The sequence below is a fragment of the Tribolium castaneum genome, chromosome 9 (genome assembly GCF_031307605.1).
Source record: "Tribolium castaneum strain GA2 chromosome 9, icTriCast1.1, whole genome shotgun sequence".
Classification (NCBI taxonomy): domain Eukaryota; kingdom Metazoa; phylum Arthropoda; class Insecta; order Coleoptera; family Tenebrionidae; genus Tribolium; species Tribolium castaneum.
The window spans coordinates 2,941,741-2,961,974 of NC_087402.1; the positions used below are offsets into that span (position 1 = coordinate 2,941,741).

Sequence of the window (20,234 nt, forward strand, 5' to 3'; positions counted from 1 at the left end):
ACTTGAATTTTAAAAAAAATTTTTTTTTTTTTAATTTCCTCAAATATGAATAGGTGGAGGTGTAAGTCAGCAAATAAAACAACACACAAAATACTCACTGATATTTATTGCAACAATCCTGTAAGGTACACTGTTTACAATAATTATTAGAAACTAAAAACGGGTGTCGAACCAAGAAACACGTAACATTTAGGTACTCATATAATAATTGATATACCGTTATAGTTTATAGGTACAGTTTTGATTTTAATAAATTTTCTTATTTAAAAACAGTTCGATATACAGTCATGTAAATAGATTATGATATTCTTCATTTGATATAATTCAAGTGTAAATATAAGGATAGCAACATTCATCATAAGTATGAGAGGGACGTCATAAGACTTTTATAATATGTAAATTTAACATCCCTGATGTCAATTTAAGCGTTTCTTCTGGTTGTTTAAGTTTACAATCGTTAAATTACAAAGTGCAGCGTTTTACTAGAGTTAGTGTTCAAAGAATAACAATATCAAATATAAATATCCTTTTAGACCGCTCTCCCTCGTAATTCTTAAAAATGCCAGTTAAAAAAGTGAGTTGGTAAATAAATGATTGTCTTGTAAAAACATTCAAAAGGACACATGTAATTCATAAGTTTTCCTTGTATAATTTAGTTACCATTTTTTATTGTAATGACGAGGCCGTTCCGTTTAAATCAGGTCAACTCTTACAATAAAATAACGAGTTTGGAGACTCTAAAAAAGCTCTTAATGTTTAACTTAATTGTTACACACACTTAATTATATGATCACGTTTAACATAGAATAACATTAAATTATGGACATGTAGACTCATCTTGTGCCATTTATCTTCGTACCCATTTTTGTCTTTTAAATTCGTTTAAAATCGATCCACAACTGAGCATATTGGGATTTACCTCATGGTGTGCCAGCAAGCCACAGCTTTTCGCGGACTTTGAGTCATGTCCAGCCAGTGGTCCCTCTCTGGGCCTGCTTCCTTAGGGCCGATTATGCAGCAGCCTATCAGCGGGTTGCTCCCCATCAAGTCGTTCGCTTGGTCCATTATGCAGATCTGAAAAATGATACGGAAACTTTGACTAATAATAATTTTTAGTATTAAAGATGGTGACACATTTTGCTTCAAATTTGTGCTAGTGACGTTGGCAACTCCGTAAAAAATTAATTAACTTAAAAACTGATTAAACTCAAACTGGGAATGAGATAAAAATAAGCACTCCTTACCTCAATTGCGGCGTTAGCCACGTTCGAAGCCGACAAGCTAAAGGTTAAAGCTTCGTTCCAGACTGGGTTCGTGGTGCCCTTTCTGGCGGCTGTTTTCTTCTTTTTTATTCGCTTGCCGTTAACGAGGAGATACACTTTAACGAACGGATCTGAAATGTAAATATTGGGAATAAAGGCCCGCTTTTAAGGATATGAGCTTTGCTTGTACCTATGGTATCCTTCTCCTGTGGCAGGAACAGGTTTCTCGCTTTCAGTAACACCACCGTCAGTCTTTCAGCCGAAGGCAAATAACTGAGTGAGACGAGCACTTCTTGTAATTCTTCTGGTGGTTTTTTATTTTTGGTGATTTCTCCCCACACTTCTATGCTCGATGTAACGTCGAATTCGTCCATGCTCATTCTAACTTCGCCGATGACATCGTTTCGGGAAAATCGGTCGTAATCAAACACTTGTAGGATGAGCGTTTTCGATTGCAGATCTTCATGCGATATTGGAAATTTGAAGTGTTGATCAAAAAACGGATTTGGGTCGTTGCGACGGATTGTCGTTTGGCGTTTACGCGCGTCAACTTCCGGCGAAAGGGCCAGGCGGACGTAGGGGTCGTTAAAGCCCCCTTGGTCGCTGCCCGCCAGGTCGTGGGCTTCGCAAATAATTGCAAAAATTACGAATTAAAAATAACACTTTACTAAAGTGAACACAAAAAAAAACTAAAAAAAAACGCTTTATTTTACAAAATACATAAATAAACATAAATTGATAGTACCAATATTACATGTTTAAGTTAGTAATTTTTCTTGAAAATTTTGTAAAATATTATAAAGACAGAAATTTGCTAATATCTTGTATTGCGATTCTCTAAAAACAAAATTTTTTTTTAGTTCGAATTGGCTCTTTTTTGGCTCTACATATTTTTTAATTCACGAAAAAAAAAATATCTTGCGGTTCACGTTTACGGTTTAAGTTATGTTACGCTCTAGCGCTTATGTCTTTTTTCTTTTACTGAATAATGACGTTGCTTGAACGGTATTTATACTTTTATTAAGTTGTGGTCTTACGTTTACAATTTTGCGCCTTTATGTGCTTACCTGTTGCTGAATTATGTTCTTATTTCTATCAGTTTACTTTTACGTTTAAGTGTTCTTACAATCTCTTATTTATGTTTCCATCATATTATACTTATTTCTACTTTTTTTATAAAAAAAATGGACAAAAATTTTTGCGTTAAAAGTGGCGCTTTTACCACTGGGTCACCATTAGCAAATGATTGTCTTTTGCACATGTTTTAACTTATTTTTTTTTAATTAAATCAGTCATAGTGTGAACTATAACTTCCTTAGTTAGCCTAAAATGCAATTTTTTTGCACAAATCAGTTCAGGAGCCGCCAAATTAAATCGAAAAACACTAAACAGCAAATGAGAAAAAAAACATTTTTTTCAAGCGTTTTAGCATTTTTTTTTAATTTGATGCTTTAATTTTGTACCAAATTTCATCGAAAAGCATTAAATTAAGGTATAAAAGACAATATTCTGAAATTTTCCAAACGTGTATATAAGAAATTCTGCAAAAATTAAGCCCAAAAACCTCGATTTTAAAACGACATTGTTTCATCTCTTATCATTTGCAGCACGTTTTTGACTTAAAAACTGGAAATTTTTGCCGAATTTCAATATTAACCTCTTAAAGAATTACCAAATTTGTGTATTTTTTGGTAAAAATTATGAAAAATATTCGAACTATCGTTAAATTTGCGCCGTTTTTCAAGCATTCTTGCACAAAAACTACTAAATTAGGATTACCATTGTACTATTTTTTAACTTTTTTAAAGTTTCATTGCATTTTGCGGTCAATGACTTATTTATTTCGCGAAATCCAAAATCAAAAAATACCAAATTGGGTCGAAAAAGACATTTTTTTTTCCTTTTCAAACCGTTTCAGTACTTTTTCAGCCTAAGAAACTAATGTTGTTCAAAATTTTTTTGTTTATTTTTAATCTAGACAAAAATTCCCAAAATTTTGACAAAAAATGTCAAAAAATCTCAAAGTTAATGAAGACTTTACAGTTTTAAAGCAACAAATTTTTGATTAATTTAATAATGCAAATTAAAAATTATTTCTTTAGTTTTTTTATTTCAGAGAAAAGTGATGTTATACTTTTATTTTTAAATTTACGATCTTTATTGTTTCCGGTTTTATATATTAAACAGTATTTATATACTACTGTTAAATTTTGTTTAAGTTTTCATTTTGGCGCCTTTATATTTAAGTGCTTACCTTTTGCCGCATAATTTTTTTATTTCTGCCGATTCTTTATCTTACGATCTTCAATTTTTGTATTTAAACGTCTCAGGGTTTATGTTTGCGTTTACGTCTATTCTTCCATATTTTTCTTTGTTTTCGTTATATTTTATACAATATTTTATATTGTGTATTTTTTTTGTTTTAGTTATTGTTTATTTACTTTCATTATTTTTATTATTAGTAATTCAATGAGCAAGCGAAACTCAAAAAAATTCGGCTTCTTGATATTTTTAATAGAGGGAACCTGTAATCTGGATTTCGATATATAGAAATTTGAGACATCAAAATAAAATTACATTGAATTCTATTAGCTAAATCATTAACGTGTTTCTCCAGAAATTGCCAAAATTCGAGTTCGAATATTACTTGTTAAAAAAAACATTCTTCTCACTTTCTTTTGTGCATATTTTGAAAAATTTACTGTTCTTTATCCTCGTTATTGTTTTGTAAAAACGACAATTAAAACATTCGAGTATTCACCTTCAATCAAATGAACCACCAGATCACTCCTATCGAAGTCATACTTGAGCCGAAAGTGCAGTCTTCCTAAACTGGGCCCCGCTTTGGGGCTGCTGCCTATGAAGAGCGGCCCGTCCTTCCGTAGGTACAGATCGGGCTGAATAGCCCCCAGGGGACTGGCTGGCGGCGCCGCAACGTTAACTTCCGGCGTGTGTGCTCTCGTTGACGGAATCAGAAGCGGCGATAGACACCTGCCCAGGCCGACGGTCCTTGGCGACGCCGGAATCGGAGAATTGCACGAGCTGACCGATCCTCCGGTGAGCGACGCCAAGCTGGATTGCGACGGAGAAGGCGTCCGGATTTCCTCACCACTCACGGTCGATGTTCCGGGGGACGAGCAGCGGATGTCCAGGGAGGCCGCTCGAAGAGGCGAAGGGGAGCGGCTGGAGTTGCGCAGAGGGTAGCTGGAGGTGTGGATGGCTTCCTGGTGGACGGGCGTTTTGCCGTCCGGGGCGAAGGTGCGGATCTGCGGGGACGAGCCTCGGTGGCCCTGGATAACAACCTTAAGAAATAACAATGGAAAACAAATGGAAAAAACTATACTATGCACAATAAAATAATCTAGGGGTGTATTTATTGCAAGAATTTAAACAGCCAAAGAATGTAAGCCAAACAGTCGAAGTCTTTATTTTATCCTTTACCTGTCTGGATGCACTGCTGTCTAAGCTACTTTGTGAGGAGACGCTGGGGGTTCGGCATAAAAGTGGCTGTCCCCCAGGATACGATTTCGACTGGTGTTGCAACGAATGCGAGCCTTGGGGTGCGGAACATAATTCCAACGGCATTTTCATTAATTCAGCTGTTAATGCCTGAGCTGAGGTGTTTTGGGGAGGCTGGATAATGTGTTGCTCCTTCGCTACGTTGAATTCCTAAAATTCAATCTTTTATTGCCAAGATAAATTTTAATCTAATTAAAGGCCTACACACGTTTTTACACATTTCCAACTTTTATTTATTCTCTTTCTAAAACTTGGCAGACCTAACGTCTCATATCTAGCCTGTGTTTACATTTGATTTCAGATAATATCTTTGAATCAATATAATTTCGCGTCTGGAAGAATCCACACGAGACACCTTCTCCTAGCTTGTCCCACTTTTGTGGAAAAGTAAAAGTATCAAAAATTAGTTTTCAAACTGTAGGTTTTGCGTTGCTTTTAATTAAGAACCTAAACTCTGGTAAAAACCGCTAGTAGGTACTTGAATACTTTTTTTTAACAAATGTTTTGACTTGGCAAGTCGGTATTTTAATATTGTAAAATGCTGTTCCGTTTTTCAAACTTTGGTACGGTTTCGCTCCGCCCCATGACGCAAATTACTGCCGATCAATAGCAATTTTTTCTTCCTAATTGGTCGTAATACGTCTTGTGTCATTTTCTCTAGTGTTAAGATGGCCCCATTACAATACCAACAATCAACTCAAGATAAATATTTGCTTTGACTATCCGAGCTTAAATAATTCATCGTGGAAACCTCCCAAAACAATTCCCTTCATGTACACATTCATTTGAACAAAACGATCCATTACGGTTATCTCTGTTATCACGGATATGGGTTGGTACTTGGCAACATTATTGAGCGATCAGTGCACGAAACATGTAATTACAGGTATTAGTATTTATCGATTTTGACTGCTTTGGCATCTATATTCTCTTCCGCCGTAACGTTGGTCCAGCAGAATCAAACGTAAATTGATTATGAAATTTGCTAATAAAACGCGATGATTTACTGAGCTTGAGTTCGACTTGAAAGCCGGTTTAATTGAATCTCGACCCAACTTGAAAAACGAAACTATTTCCTTCAATAACACGTTTTACAATTTGAATTAATTAAACATGGATTTGGTCATATATGAGCAGTTCAAGTTTATAAAACAAGGCGAAAATCTTAATTAAGTTACAAGTTTGGAACGCGGGTTTGTTAGTGATAATGCATTAATGCGTTAATACAAAACCCCTCCCATCATCCATTAACTCAAACAACTTTATTATTGTTAATCTTAAAGTACACCTTGGCGAACTTTATCACCATTAATTAACTTGTTGATGTTTCCTAAACATCTCCATTCAGTTTCGGCACTGGATCCCAATTTTTTCACAAAACGAGACTATTTTGTTATCTATATGACTGTATTATCGTATTATCGAAGCGAAAATATATGAATTAACAATATTGTACGGCAATAGCCCTTTATCAATTTGTTTGAAAAATGTGCTCCAAAATTTCGCGAAACAATTTTTTTTTGATGCTGGTATTTTTTTTTTTGATTTGTGCTTTATAGTATTCTGATGGAATGTTTAATGTTAACTGCACACTTAAAAATGTCTTTTACTGCCGTTTTGGAAAAGGCTCGGGGAAAAAAGTACAATAAGCTTTCAGAAAAAGTATTTATTTACTAAGTAAATTATTATTAAATTATTATTATATATTTACTGGAAGTAAATTTTATTAAATTACAAGAAACTATTAAAAATAAACCAACTTTATGTAAAATCACTAAAATTTTATATTCCTGGGCAAATCTACGGCCAGTTTAGTAGAAATTTTTTGATATTTTCGAAACACTGATTCTGTCAAAAGTACACCTTGAAAATAATCTTGTTAAACCGTCTTATTTTTTGAGACCTGATTTTTTTGTGGAGGTATTATTCACCTTTGAACTGTACTATTAACAAAAATAATTATTTACCAAACGCCAATATCTTAAATCGTATTTTATAATAAATTAGTTCGGTTAAAATTTTTAGTGTTAGTAATGCCAAATTATTTGCAAATCAATATTCTTGACGAAACCGTTAGTCAATGTTGTAAAGAAATAGAAAATTGTAGATAAAATAAAAAAATTTCATCATAATTTGAATAATGTTGAAAATGATGGCAGAAATGCGAGAGGTAAAAATAGCGTGTTTATAATCAGAGCCGTAGACAGAATTCCCCTGCGGCATTGTAATTTGAAATAACATCATGCATAAACCATCCAAAACAAAACACTTTTTTATTCCCCCATCAGTCCTGCGCTTAGTACATGGGTGGCGTTTGGTTTTTCCCCGTAATATTCCCAAAGCGAGCTTTCAATCCGTAATCTCAGAATTTCGCTAATGTTGTAAATTTCGTGTGCACATTAAAGCGAATTTCCCGTCGTCTCTTACTCCCGTATCGATTTTCCGGAACGTGCGTACAACAAGAGTCGTGTAAACAATAAACAATACCTCGATGCTGTTATTGCTACAATTTGTATTGCTTCCATTTTCTTGGTTGTTGTGCTTGGTGGTGCCAAGGGCGCGTTCTTTGGCCGCCCTAGCCCACGACTCCAGCCTCTTGTGTGTCACCCAGCAGCCGGCAGGTCCCATTCCCGACATCATTCCGACCATCGAACATCACGACATGCTCGAATTTTGATTCGCTTTTTCTCTCTAATTCCGGGTAAAGCTCGTGTTGCTTAGCCGGACGCGTTTCAACATACTGAAAGCTCGTCGCGACGTTTCTCCCGGGCTCAACAGGTTGAGGGCTGCCTGCGATCTACGACCTACGTTTACGTTCGACGATCATTAATTTTCACAACTTGACTCTTTTTCACATTTCGACATTTTGCTCCTTTCAAGCTGCACATTTTACACTGCCAAGGGCATCGATCGCCGAACTTGGGCCCATTTTTTCACTTGCTAATCAATAAAAAGCAACAAATGGTCTTAATTAAAGTGCTAACAAACAAGCACTTGAACACGGAATCACACTTCTTCCAAGGGGAAGGTGAAAACGTGGATAACTAATGAATGTCTTTGGGAAATCATTTATTTAACGATCCCGTATCAGTGGCCTTGACACCATTTTACTCTCTATCTTGTACGAGATGAAACGCAAGGTGGGTTTTGCTTTCAGGATATACCAGCAAATTACATTACCTGGCTTTCATTTAGGTCCTTGCTACTTTCTTTGCTTGACTTATTTTTTGAAATAATTTATATTACAAAGCCACTAAACAAAAACTTAAGTCGTTGGAAAAAATACTTTCTAGTGTTAATCTCAGACAGATTTTTGGCAATTAAGTTGCTTATCAGTCGACCAAAATGTAGGGAAATAAAAAGAAAAAGATTTTTATTAAACACAAAATCATACCATTTTTTCATTTACAAGCGAAGCGAGTGAAATAATTACGATTCGCGTGATTAATAGTCATTGTAGGAAATACATACGGAACAATTTATCTAAATAAATAACAGTTTAGTTTCAAAACAATTTCATTACAATGACGGATGAGTGATTTATTCGTCATAGTTTACATTTGTCACCGATCTGTAAATCTGTAATGATAATACGTAATAATTTAAATTGGCACATTTTTGTCCAGAGATTAGTTTATTAAATGCAGTTAAATAAAGTAGGACAATGTTGTGTTATTTTTATTACGTCGAGGAATTCGAAAGCCTAAACCATTTAATCTGCGACGTCCCGGAATGTATTTTATTACACTTAATTGAGGGTTATAGAAAAAATATGTGATCAGTTTTTTTATTGTGGTTTTATTCGTATTTGTCCTAAAATGGCAAAAATCCTTCTCTTCATTGTATTTTATAGGGTTTGAAACATCTTAAAACGACAGTGACACCTACCGATAAGCGACTGAACACAAGTAGACAAATATATAAACAATAATAAAAATGATTTTTTTTTAGTAATGTTATAATCTTAAGAATGTACTTTTAGTTTTATTAGATAGTACGTGTTAAGGTTACAGTTTTATCATAGAGTTTGCTGTACTGCTCTCGTATTGATTTTAGCCAAGTCACAAACCGTTCCGTGTTATAAAAAATAAAACCACCCCTGCCACAAGTTTTAAACAAATTTATAATTAATAGTTTGCTACTTTACAAAATTTTGGAATTTTCTGCTTTGTTAAATATTGTGTGGGTGGTTGAGTCCTTATCCACCAGATGGTGAACGCAACGTTTGAAGCACTGAATTTGTATTTTCTGAAACAATCAACAGACGCAGAATATTTTCAAACTACGTTAATTAGCGGATAAAAAGGTAGCTGTAAAATTATGGTGGAGGCGCCGGGATACTACTGCTAATTAAGGGCGCTCATAATCGAGTTATAAAATTAACTGCAGCGAATTTTAACGAGATAAAAACACAAAAAAATGAGGAAATGTTTGGTTCAAATTTTGTATCTAGTGTTCATCATAATTACAAATTATCCGTCACAGTGACGGGGAAAGAGCTTGAACATTCCGGTTAAATAATGCGTCAAGTTCAATTTTAGAATTCATCAGTTTCGACAGTAATATCGCGCTTTTAGCACTGCAGTTTGGAAAATTATTACGAGTTTTATTACACAACACTTGAAGTTGTATCATCAAAAATTGTGTCTAGAATGGAATAGTTTCATCATTACCTTATTTCTTTTAAACCGATCGAAGCTTCTTCAACTTCTTAACGAGAAAATGTCAAAGCGAATGTCGGCCTTTGATTCAGCGGAAATGTAAATACTGCATGATGAAAGTGCAAACTCACCGTTTGTGCGACAGCATAAATTGGCTTGTTGATAATTCTGGTCGGGGTGGTGGGAAAAGGCATTCGATCCAGCGAATTCCATTCCTTGAGTTTCCTCCGGTGGCTGTAATAGCGATAAACAACAATTGTCATCGCGACGAAAAGGGCCATTCCGGTCCCCGCAGCGGCTCCTAGCACTGCCGAAGCCACCATTCCTAGAAAAGGTTTCACCGAATGAAATCTGATATCGGGAAAAATGTGCGGAATTTGAGGAGTTGCCCCAATCTCTTTGAATATACAAAGAAAGAATCATGTTTGTAGTCGGGAGGAATCAAATTCGTGATTTTTTCGTGTCCGGAGACAAAGGACGAAACAAATTATAATCCTCCTAGTGTTCGAAAAGTAAAATTAAGTGCCTTAGAAAAACTACATTTGACCCCAAACGAGTTTCTAAAGCAATTAAAGTGAAACATTTATTTCGTGGCGGAATTTATCCAGCGTTACGTGACGAATTGGACTGCAGGAAAAGGGATCGTTCAAAAAAGCGAATTTTTGTGTATAAAAGTTTATCACAAAATATGAAAATTTTTCTTATACTCCCACTTATGCATAATCAATGTCGCTACCGCTAAAAAATCAGTTTATCGTTTTGAGACGCACTCTGTATCTGACACGAATTTATCGGTTTTTCTATTAAACCAAGCAGAACATAAATTAATAAAACTGTCTCAAAACATGTCCTTGGCATTTCTGTCAATAGCACATGTCTCGTGTCTTCCAGATAAAAAATCAAGCTGTGCAAACGCATAAATTATTTCTGTAGCTTGAATGATTCTGCGTAAATCTTGAACAAGTAGTGTTAAATTTAATTCCGATCCGCTGTTTACTTTTTATCTCGGCTCATCATAATCAATAGCAGTTCACTCATCGATAATCACAAATCGGTTCCAGTCGCAATATGGGTGGCTGTCAATGATTAGATTACATTGACGTCACTTAATTGGACCTCATACAAAATGTTTGGCTTCGAAATGTTGCTCCTTCAACCGCGGCGGAACTAATCGAGTTATTTTTACAAGGTTTTCACAAAATTGTAGCTTCATTTTTATTTTTTTCGAGAAAAGTATTTTTTTTAATTGGCAATGGATTAGTTATTGTTCGCCACTTGTTACAGTTTGCGTCCATTCGGAGTTAACACAGTGGATAATTATGGCGAGATTGTAAACACGAGCGTCAATAACCTTCCACTAATGTATTTATAAAATTCCGATCCTAATTTTACGAAATTTCAATCAGGTGACCTCAATTAAACCTCTCCTGGGCATAATCGTTCCGTTCCAAACACGTAAAAACGTTACCAAATGATAAAAAACGGTTAAAATTAGAAGCTGAGTGGGTATATAAATTTCCACCTGTAATCGATAGGTTGAAAACCTAATCCCGTTGCACTCCTTGAGATTATCTCCTGTTATAGGAGACGGCTTAATTAGCGTTAATTTCCGCAAATTAAACATCAACAAGATTTGCTCCGCGATAAACAAGAGTAGCTTCTGGTTAGTCTTAAAATAAATGAGAAAAGTAATTACAAATCTTCGCTTGCCCGGCGCATCCACCATTTTTACACCTCGATATTTTTGGAGATTTCAAGCGAAATAAATTTTGTGCACCGGTCAAAGCGCAAAGTTACAACAGCTATCGACCATAAACATGCAAATGCAGGCATGGAAATGGAATTCAGCAAGGGAAATTCCACGTAAAGAGAACACACAAGTCGTCCCAACTCGAATTATGGTACATGCATAAAATTTCATACACTCTGCAAGAAAATGTCAAAGTAATTATCGTATTTGTCCGGTTGTCGTGCCAACACATTCTTTAAGTGGCTGAAGGACCTTCGCAGAAATATGGAAAAATGTGGAGCGTTTGCAATTAAATTACCTTGACTCGATCACCGCTTTTTAATCACACCATTGATAAACAAAAAACAAGTCAAATTTTATTTTGTCCAGTTTTAAAAACTAAATTTTAACAATTTGTTGATTTTTGCCAACGTTAAAGAAACCAGTACACAACCGGAGCACTGCGTTATTTTTAAACACAAAATTTCCAAAGCTAATCAAGTGAATAAAAACCCTAATTGTGTGGCGATGTTATGTGGTTTCATACATTACCTTGTCGCTGCAATGCTTCATACCATTACAGTAAAAACACATTAATTTTTCTTATTTTTGATGATAAATCTCGTCACAAAACTGGTGATTCGACAACAAAATATCCTAAAATTTTGTTTCTTTAATTTTAACATCGGTATATGTTAGTTTAAGTTTGTGATCATTCTCAGGTCCAAGTTAAACAAAGCCATCCGAGTATTATTTTCTCACAAAACACAGTTGTCTATCGACAATAAATGTTGTCACTTGATAACACATATTCTGCGAGCGCTATCTTTTTATACACGAAAGTGGAACAGAGCTGCTTGGTCCAGTTTTTGCAGGAGGGAAATAAATGTAAGAAAAGCCCATTATTCTTCGAATCGTAAATGTTTCCTAAGTGACCATAAATCAAATGTCGTGGACGTGATAAATGCGATCACGATTTACACCGTGACTGAAACAAAATCGAATTTGTTTTGTGGTCTTGTTTATTGACGAGATGTCCCGTTATTATGTAGTTGAAACAGCTGTCAAGGGTTAATGGTTTTTTGATTGGCTCCCTTGTTAATTAAAAGCTTTTTGTTGCCAAACTGCGAAAAGTTAAAGCTTTTATTACCGGTTTAGAGACTTTCCAACTGGTAAATCTGCAATTATTTTAGACATAACACGCTCTCGCAGGATTAATAATAATCGTGATCAATGCAATTAAACTAATGAGCATGTGATCCGCTCACAACTTCGGATGTTCTGAAATTTCAATGCGTAACTAACGGAACTAATAGATTTCAGATTTAAAATGATATAAAAAATTCCAGTCAGATTCTATTTTGTATCACAATTCCTCTAATCAAATAGGATGATGACGTCTTTCATTCATTTATTCCCAAGTGTTGTTCCAGCATTCAAATTTATTCAATCACTTAAAAACGGACCGAATTTCTAAGACATATCGTCAACGTGACGCGCAATTTTTAACTAGCCAACAAAAGCTTTCCCAAGTTACCGGAGATTCGTATTCCGGGCAGGAACATATTTCCTCAAGAAGCTGCACCCAGACTTTATGAATGAATCGTAATAAATTCGTCAAAAATAAGTTTAAAAAGCAGTTTTTAACAGTTTCCGCTTGGAACAATTTTAGTCAAAAAAAAAAAGATCGCATCAATTCGGGATACAAAACTTGAGCTTAATTCGTCCGTAATTGTCACTTACCGGAAGCTGCGTCTGGAGACGATGTCGGAAATGTGGAAATTAAGGAACAGCTGTTTGAATTTATTGTTGACGCGTCCTGAAAAACCTTGTAAGCTACACGGATTCAGAACATGAGAATGAGTGCCATAGAGCTTATCGCGAAAGCTCGATGAGATCGGATGCCTTCGTTGGTTACCGGAAACGTGTTTTCTTGCTTTGCGATTGATAATGATGTTATCTATTTCAAAGGGGAAAACAAAAGGAAGGCAAATAGTGGATGAGTTTCCACTGACAACGGGAATTTTCTGCCAGTATTTTAAATTGTTAACGTAAGCATTTTGCAGTAATTGAAGACTTGAAAACAGGAATTTGCTTTTAGAAAATCAATGGAAATACTATTCGTTTTCTAAAGAACAAAATGCTAATGGATTGCCGTATTGCTATTTTTCCACCTGACGCGTATTTGGAATAAATTGGTGGATAAATTTAAAGAGAAAAATTTACGTCTTAAGAGCCGGCTTTTAATACCGTTAAGTTTGTCTAGAAGCAATCTTAATTAAAGCAAACAAAACGAGACCTCGATATGAGTCGTCTGAGTTCAACTCGTAAAAGTAGCCAACTTTTTCTCAATCTGCTGGTGGTATTAGTTTTCGTATGAACTTTGTTATTTGATATAATATCTGACGCAAAGAGGGGTTCTTACGAAATGTAATGAAATCGCTAAGTTCGCAACTTTTTCAAAGGTTGAAGCGAAAATTGAAGAATTTTATTAATTATAGTGTATCTGCTATCTAATTCACTGATCTGCCCACACTCTTATTTAATATTCCATTCTCTGAGTAAACATAAAACTCCATTTGCTCCGCTGATCATCGAATTTCTTCTATTTAACATAAAATCGATAATCCGCTTTTAATTAATTTTTTACTTGCACTTCTTGCAAATTTGAATGTAGCGACTTGAGATGTTGTATGCGGGCTCAGCGTTTGTAAACTGTGAAGACATTTACAACTTTAGATTAATTTCCCATCCAGGTGAAGGTTGCAACAACTTTCCTTATTAAATGTTTGCAATATTGTAGGCATTATGAAGGAATATTCACAAATAATAATGCAGTTTTTTAATAAGTTTTATTTAAGTTTTATTGGTTTGGTGAACACGTCAACTACATTTGAACATTCGTGCCTCGTGCAGATCTGCGGAAACCTTACACAAAACAAATTACCGTTAAATGTAAGATGAAAACCAATAGGAAATGTTGTAAACAACTTAATTTCTCTTGCTGTCTCCATCCTAGAATAAATCGGTTAAACACAAGTGTAATCGATTTTCTTCTGTAAATGAAATTAGGCGATCTTTCCCACAAATTGCCCGACTCTGAGATTAGCTCAGTTATGTGCCAACTTTAAGAATCAAAGCGTATATTAACCATCACTGAAATAATCGAATAAATTCCACGAACAATCTGAAAGTTCAACCTCAGAAAAATTTTAACACAGTTGAGATGCACAAACCGAGAGTCCTAATTCGTAGTTAATGGAATATTTGTCCGAAAATTTAATTTTCCAAGGTTGCATTAACATTACTAGCAGAAGAAAGTATGTTTTTTTGTTGGTTTCACTAAAATTATACCACTCAATCCTGCTTACAACACTGTAACCATTATCGACCTAAAATATTATTTTTTAATTTGTTAATCAAATTTTAGTTATTGTTTACTCGGGATTCAAGCGACTGTCCTGCTACAATAAAAGCCACAAAGGTAGAAGCCGCTGTTGTTAATAGAACTGCTACACGAAAATACTGTTCTCTGTAAATTACGCCCTAAAAGCAATAATTTGTGAAATTTGTGCATAAAATGTTGTCGTACGGATAAAATGTAAAAGAAAACACTTATTCCCAAAAGACATCCGCATAGGGAAAAGGCTACAATCCAGTGGCTCATTTCCCTCGTATTTTTTCTATGATACCTGAAATCAACTTTTGCACTAAATAATTACACAAATTATTGTTACTTTAAAAATTCGTTGTGTCTAATGACGCAATTTTTTAGCTTCCTAGCGACCATTTTTTGAAAACTTTCGTTATAAAATAGACATTTTTCACCTATTTTTTCATTAAATTGGGTCACTCTCTTGACGTATTCCAAATAAAGCATGATTTGGAATTTCCCGTGTTGAGTGGCATAAATTATTTGGTAAACGTGCACCATCATGACGTATCCCATTACCAGAAATGTCGACCTGTACGAGGTTTTACAAACATTTGCATAATCCGGGATTTTGTCTTCGAAAAATCGGATCATGTAAAAAGTCTCATAGTCAGACTCAAGTGGCGTAATGTGCAAGCAAGACGCTATAACAACCATTACAAAATTAATTATAGCGTAGATTGTTACCACTCTCGATTCAAATCTGATTTGTCTGGTGATTTCCGCTCCAGCGCTGCGAAAGGACCACATTTTCAGTTCGCCACTCAAATTTGCAATGAAATTTTTTTCAAACAGAATGATATAAATTGCGAGCATCCCCTGAGTTGGAATGTGACTATAATTATTTGATGTTAAATAATACATACATAAAAACATCCGAAAAAGACCGGCCCGTAGAAAGTGAATTCTTTCGCTGTTATGTCTTTTATTAAAATTGCACGGATTGTTATTACGCTTGCTGTTAAGTGTACTAAAAGGACCATGAACAGGACTGCCTTTACCAATTTCCGTTGGAAAATATCAGATGAAATAAATTTTACTCCCCGTAACCAATCGTCTGAAATACGTTGTCATAACCGAACAAAAGTAGAAGCTTTTTTTACTTTCTGGAAATTTTTCCAGAACTTGGTCCATTTGGCTGATGTCTAACAGTTGAAATACTGAAATGGTTGAGCAGACAGTCAAATATATTTAAAAATTAAGCAAGACATTATAACCACGTACTTATTACTTCCCGTTATTTACAATAAGGCGATATAATGAGAAATTAATTATGACTTTTTATACAATTAACGAAATAATGATAAAGACAGATGAGTGGTAATACCGTATTTTTTGAGGACTTGGGGTTATAATGCTATCAAAATATTACTTTATGATTTATTTTGAAACTAATTCTAATTAATTCACAACGTACAATAATAATTAATTAATTTAATTGTAATTAGTTGTACAATAATAACGGTGGTGCCTAATAACTAATGTTTCTTTCCTCTCCTAATTATCAAAGTGCATATTAGCCATGACTGAAATAATGGAATAAATTCCACGAACAATCTGCAACCAGAATTTTAGTAATTAGTTATTTTCAAACCATTGTTGCACCGTGAGTCCCAGTTCATAATTGATTGAATAATTTTCCGAAAATTTAATTTTATATTGTTTCATGGACATCATTAAGAGCAGTAAATAGGCTTTTTTGTTGCTTTGGTTAAAATTATACCACTTGATGTTGTTCATGATGATATGAGCACTGTTGGCCTAAAATTGCAAATTATTAATTATTAATTTTTTAATTGCTTTACTTTGGATTCCATCGACTGTCCGGCAAGAATTAAAGCAAAAAACGTGGAAACAGCTGTAACAGATATAAGGGCGACGCGCAAGAAATGCTCACGATAAAATATGCCCTAAAAATTGTGCATTTGTCCCAATGGTGAATTTTGTCGCTAATACGTACTGATAGAACGTAAAATGATATACTTATGCCCAAAAGACATCCACACAGCGAAAATGCCGCAATTAAGTTGCTCATTTCTTTTATTTTGATTCTATCGAACCTGAAAACAATTTCTAGTTTTCAGATAATTGGGGAAATTATTGATCATTACTTCAAAAACTGGATGTGTCTGATAACACAGTTTTGTAGTCGCTTCCCGACAATTGTTTGAAAACGCTCGTTGTAAAACAGGCACTCTTCACTAATTTTCTCATCAAATTCTACCACTTTCTTGACGTATTCCGTAAAAAAAATGATTTGGAATCGGACGTGTTGGGAGGCGTAAATCACTTGATAAGAGTGCACAATCATAACGTACCCCATTGCTAGAAACGTCGTCCTGTACGCGATTTTACAGATTTTTGCATAATCTGGAATTTTTTCCTCAATAAATCTGACCATGTAAAAGGTCTCATTGTCAGAATCAAGTGGCGAAAAATACAAATATGAGGCTACAATAGCCAATAGAAAATTAACTAAAGCATAGATTGTTATAACTCTCGACTGAAATTTAACTCGTCTGTTGATTTCTTCTCCGCCGCTGCTGTACGACCACATTTCGAGCTCCTGGCTCATATTCGTTATAAAACTGCTTTGGAAAATAATAATGTAAATCGCTAGCATTCCCTAAAGTAGCAAATGACAACCCGTTGGACAATTTGAGCGACTCACGTAAAAACATCCGAAAAAAACCGGCCCATAAAGGACGAATTCTTTCGCTGTTAGTTCTTTGATTAAAAGTGCGCGGACTGTAATTATGCTTGCAGTTAGCTGCACTGCAAAGACTACGAAAAGAATGGCTCTAACGAGTCTGGGTTCGAAAACATCGGACGAAATCAGTTTCAACACCTTTAAGTAATCGTCTGAAATTGGCAATTTAGTTTCAAATTTAAAAATATTTTTGTTACTTTTTAAAAATGATTCCTGGGGCTGGTTCATTTTTTGCAGAAGAATGCTAACAAAACAATCAGTATCCACTGAAGAAGAACGAACGTTCGTAGCTCATAATGAAATATATTTAAAAATTGAAGAAGACAAACCTAATGTATACTCGTCACATTCAGTTAATTACAAATAGGGACATTAAAAAAATGTTAATGAAACGAAATAATGACGCTATAAGTATGTGTCCAAATAGCCCACAACCAAACAGCAACAAACTACCCGGAAATAAACTGTTTGGCATTTCTCAGTACGAAACGTCAGATTATTTTTAACAAATTTAAAGCAATTTTAAGCCTTGCTGAGTCTATTTCGAAGAATAAAATATTGTATTCAACTCGTTTTTGTGTAAATCGGTTCATTTATTTCGCCTCGTGGATGATAAATCACTCGTTTTCACTCGTGGTTTAAAAATCCACTCGTAAAATAAAGCGTCCGATTTACACTCAAACTCATTAAATAAATAACTATTATTCTTCGACAATGTCAAAATTTACGGTTTTTTTCCTGTGTAAGGAAGTTTTGACAACTGTTTGGTATTTCTCAGTACGAAACGTCAGATTATTTTTAACAAATTTTAAGCCTTGCTGAGTCTATTTCGAAGAATAAAATGTTGTATTCAACTCGTTTTTGTGTAAATCGGTTCATTTATTTCGCCTCGTGGATGCTAAAACAACCCGTTTTCACTCGTGGTTTAAAAATCCACTCGTGAAATAAAGCATCCGATTTACACTCAAACTCATTAAATAAATAACTATTTTTTTTCGAATAAAAAATGAAAAATTTAGTTTTGGTACAGTGTAACAGATGTCGTCTATTCGTATTGATTTAAAAATGATTTGAGTTTGCGCTTTGTTCGTAGCAACCTGAAATTTCATTTCAGAGACCGGTCATCTAGTCGCTGATTCATTCAAAAAGTCATTCAAATTTCAGTAAAAAAGCTTCCCAAAATGGCACTATTACCCCTAGAATCGAATCCTGAAGTAAGTGAACACGTAAATAAATAAACCTTATTATAATGCCTTTTTCTTAGGTCATGAACAAGGTAAGTTGTAAAAGCGGCTTCAGGGGTAAAAAACTGATGAAAAATTATTTAGTTTCTTCATTTGTTGGGTGTTCCCAACAAATGGAACATCGTAGATGTGTATGGATTAGAGCAGGACGATTTAGCCTACATTACAAAGCCAGTGTTGGCTCTGATTTTGCTGTGTCCCAACAGTGAACAAGTAAATAAAAAAATAGTTTGTCCAAAAATACAGTTTATTTCAGTTCAACAAACACGCCGAAGAAGAATCCGTAAAACTGAAAGAGGAGGGTCAGATTATCACCCCCGACTTATTTTTTGTGAAACAGTCAGTGCCAAACGTTTGCGGAACGATCGCTTTGATACATTCGGTCGCAAACAACTCAGAAAAGTAAGCAATTACAAAACCACAACCGTTTAATTTTATCAAAAAAATAGGCTAGGTATCGAAGGGCCGTTCAAGCACCTTTTGGAAAAAACCAAAGACTTAACACCTGAAAAACGAGGAGAGTTGTTATTCAGCTGTGAAGACGGCGAATCCTTTAACTTAATGTCAGTTCATCAGGAACTAGCTCAAGAGGGACAATCTGAGGTCAACCCGAACGAACCCGCCAATAATCACTTCATCGCACTGATCGAAAAAGACGGACATTTGTACGAACTTAACGGTAGTAAAGAATTTCCCGTCAATCATGGACCGACCACTGAAGACACTTTTCTCGAGGTTTGTGTGAAAATAAATGATTTTTCGTGACAAAATTTTGCAGGATGCTGCAAACGTTTGTCGCCAGTTTATTTCGAGGAATGCCGAAGATGTCAATTTTACTGTGATGGCTTTGACCGCAGCTGAGAACTGAACGGAACATATCGTTTCAAATTTTATACGCTAAATTTACTGTTTTAATTTTTACGCTAAAAGACCAAAATATACACACGCTTTTGATGGACTTATCGGCTTGGCTTTTACCGTGCCTTGCTTTTCAGTGTGATATTTATTGGCTTATAAATTGTGCAACACTTGAATAAACTTGCATACATTTACACTGTTTCTATGTTTTGTAATACAACTTTACCACTACGTAGAAACTCCCGAAAAATATAGGTGAATAAGAAACCAACTCATCCATTTTCAAATCGTACAAGAAACCGCTTACACTTAGGTGTATTACAAACATTGTCCAAAGGACAGTTTTGGCAATTTTTGATTGAAAAATGTCGGATGACATCAGTCTAAGCACTTTTAAGTAGTCTTCTACAGAGGAACAAGTTGATTTTTAATCGATGTTAAAGTAATAGTCACCCTTTATTATAGTTTTGTAAAAAATCTCCATTTTTTAAATTTATTTCGAGGGAAACTTTATCTGTTACAAGTAGTTCTAATTCTAGCTCTTGAAGGTAAGTTTGTTTTTTTAAAGGTTTATCTGCTAATGATAATTATTATGGTCCTTAATTTTTATCATTACAACCAAATGTGCTGTATCATCTGTACTTAATGTGTCTTTGTATATTTTAAACCTCAATTAGCTTAGACAACAGCAATTATTGCCCAATTAGCCACTTAAAAGAGACCGAATTTTAGAATGATTTGTTGTCACTACGTCGTAAGAAAAGAAATCTTGAATTTTATTAGAAAAAAGTTTTATTAAAAAAAATATATTCTAAAAA

General features: G+C 34.7%; 2 protein-coding genes and 1 non-coding gene across 4 annotated transcripts; 2 read left to right on the top strand and 1 right to left on the bottom strand.

Moving 5' to 3' along the window:
• Positions 1-88: 88 nt before the first annotated feature.
• Positions 89-13,042, bottom strand: Sytbeta (Synaptotagmin beta). 2 transcript variants are annotated; one of them, XM_008193629.3, is made up of 7 exons: positions 12,915-13,042; positions 9,574-9,767; positions 4,704-4,931; positions 4,024-4,552; positions 1,453-1,884; positions 1,245-1,393; positions 89-1,074 (listed from the first exon to the last, which is right to left on the bottom strand). In XM_008193629.3, the coding sequence occupies exons 2-7, from the start codon at positions 9,763-9,765 to the stop codon at positions 916-918; spliced, it is 1,689 nt and encodes a 562-aa protein (XP_008191851.1). In that variant the 5' UTR covers positions 9,766-9,767; positions 12,915-13,042; the 3' UTR covers positions 89-915. The 2 variants fall into 2 exon arrangements, with proteins under 2 accessions (XP_008191851.1, XP_064215001.1); XM_064358931.1 differs by lacking the exons at positions 9,574-9,767; positions 12,915-13,042 and adding an exon at positions 7,269-7,639.
• A 1,966-nt stretch (positions 13,043-15,008) lies between these two features.
• Mir6014 (microRNA mir-6014) lies at positions 15,009-15,090 on the top strand. Its single transcript, NR_129351.1, has one exon. It is a non-coding gene; the product is annotated as a microRNA mir-6014 (primary transcript).
• Positions 15,091-18,399: 3,309 nt separating this feature from the next.
• LOC662635 (ubiquitin carboxyl-terminal hydrolase) lies at positions 18,400-19,610 on the top strand. The gene is made up of 6 exons (XM_015979613.2): positions 18,400-18,528; positions 18,579-18,590; positions 18,643-18,771; positions 18,815-18,960; positions 19,008-19,293; positions 19,337-19,610. Exons 1-6 carry the CDS (start codon positions 18,496-18,498, stop codon positions 19,424-19,426), a joined length of 696 nt encoding a protein of 231 aa, XP_015835099.1. The 5' UTR covers positions 18,400-18,495; the 3' UTR covers positions 19,427-19,610.
• The last annotated feature ends 624 nt before the right edge of the window (positions 19,611-20,234 follow it).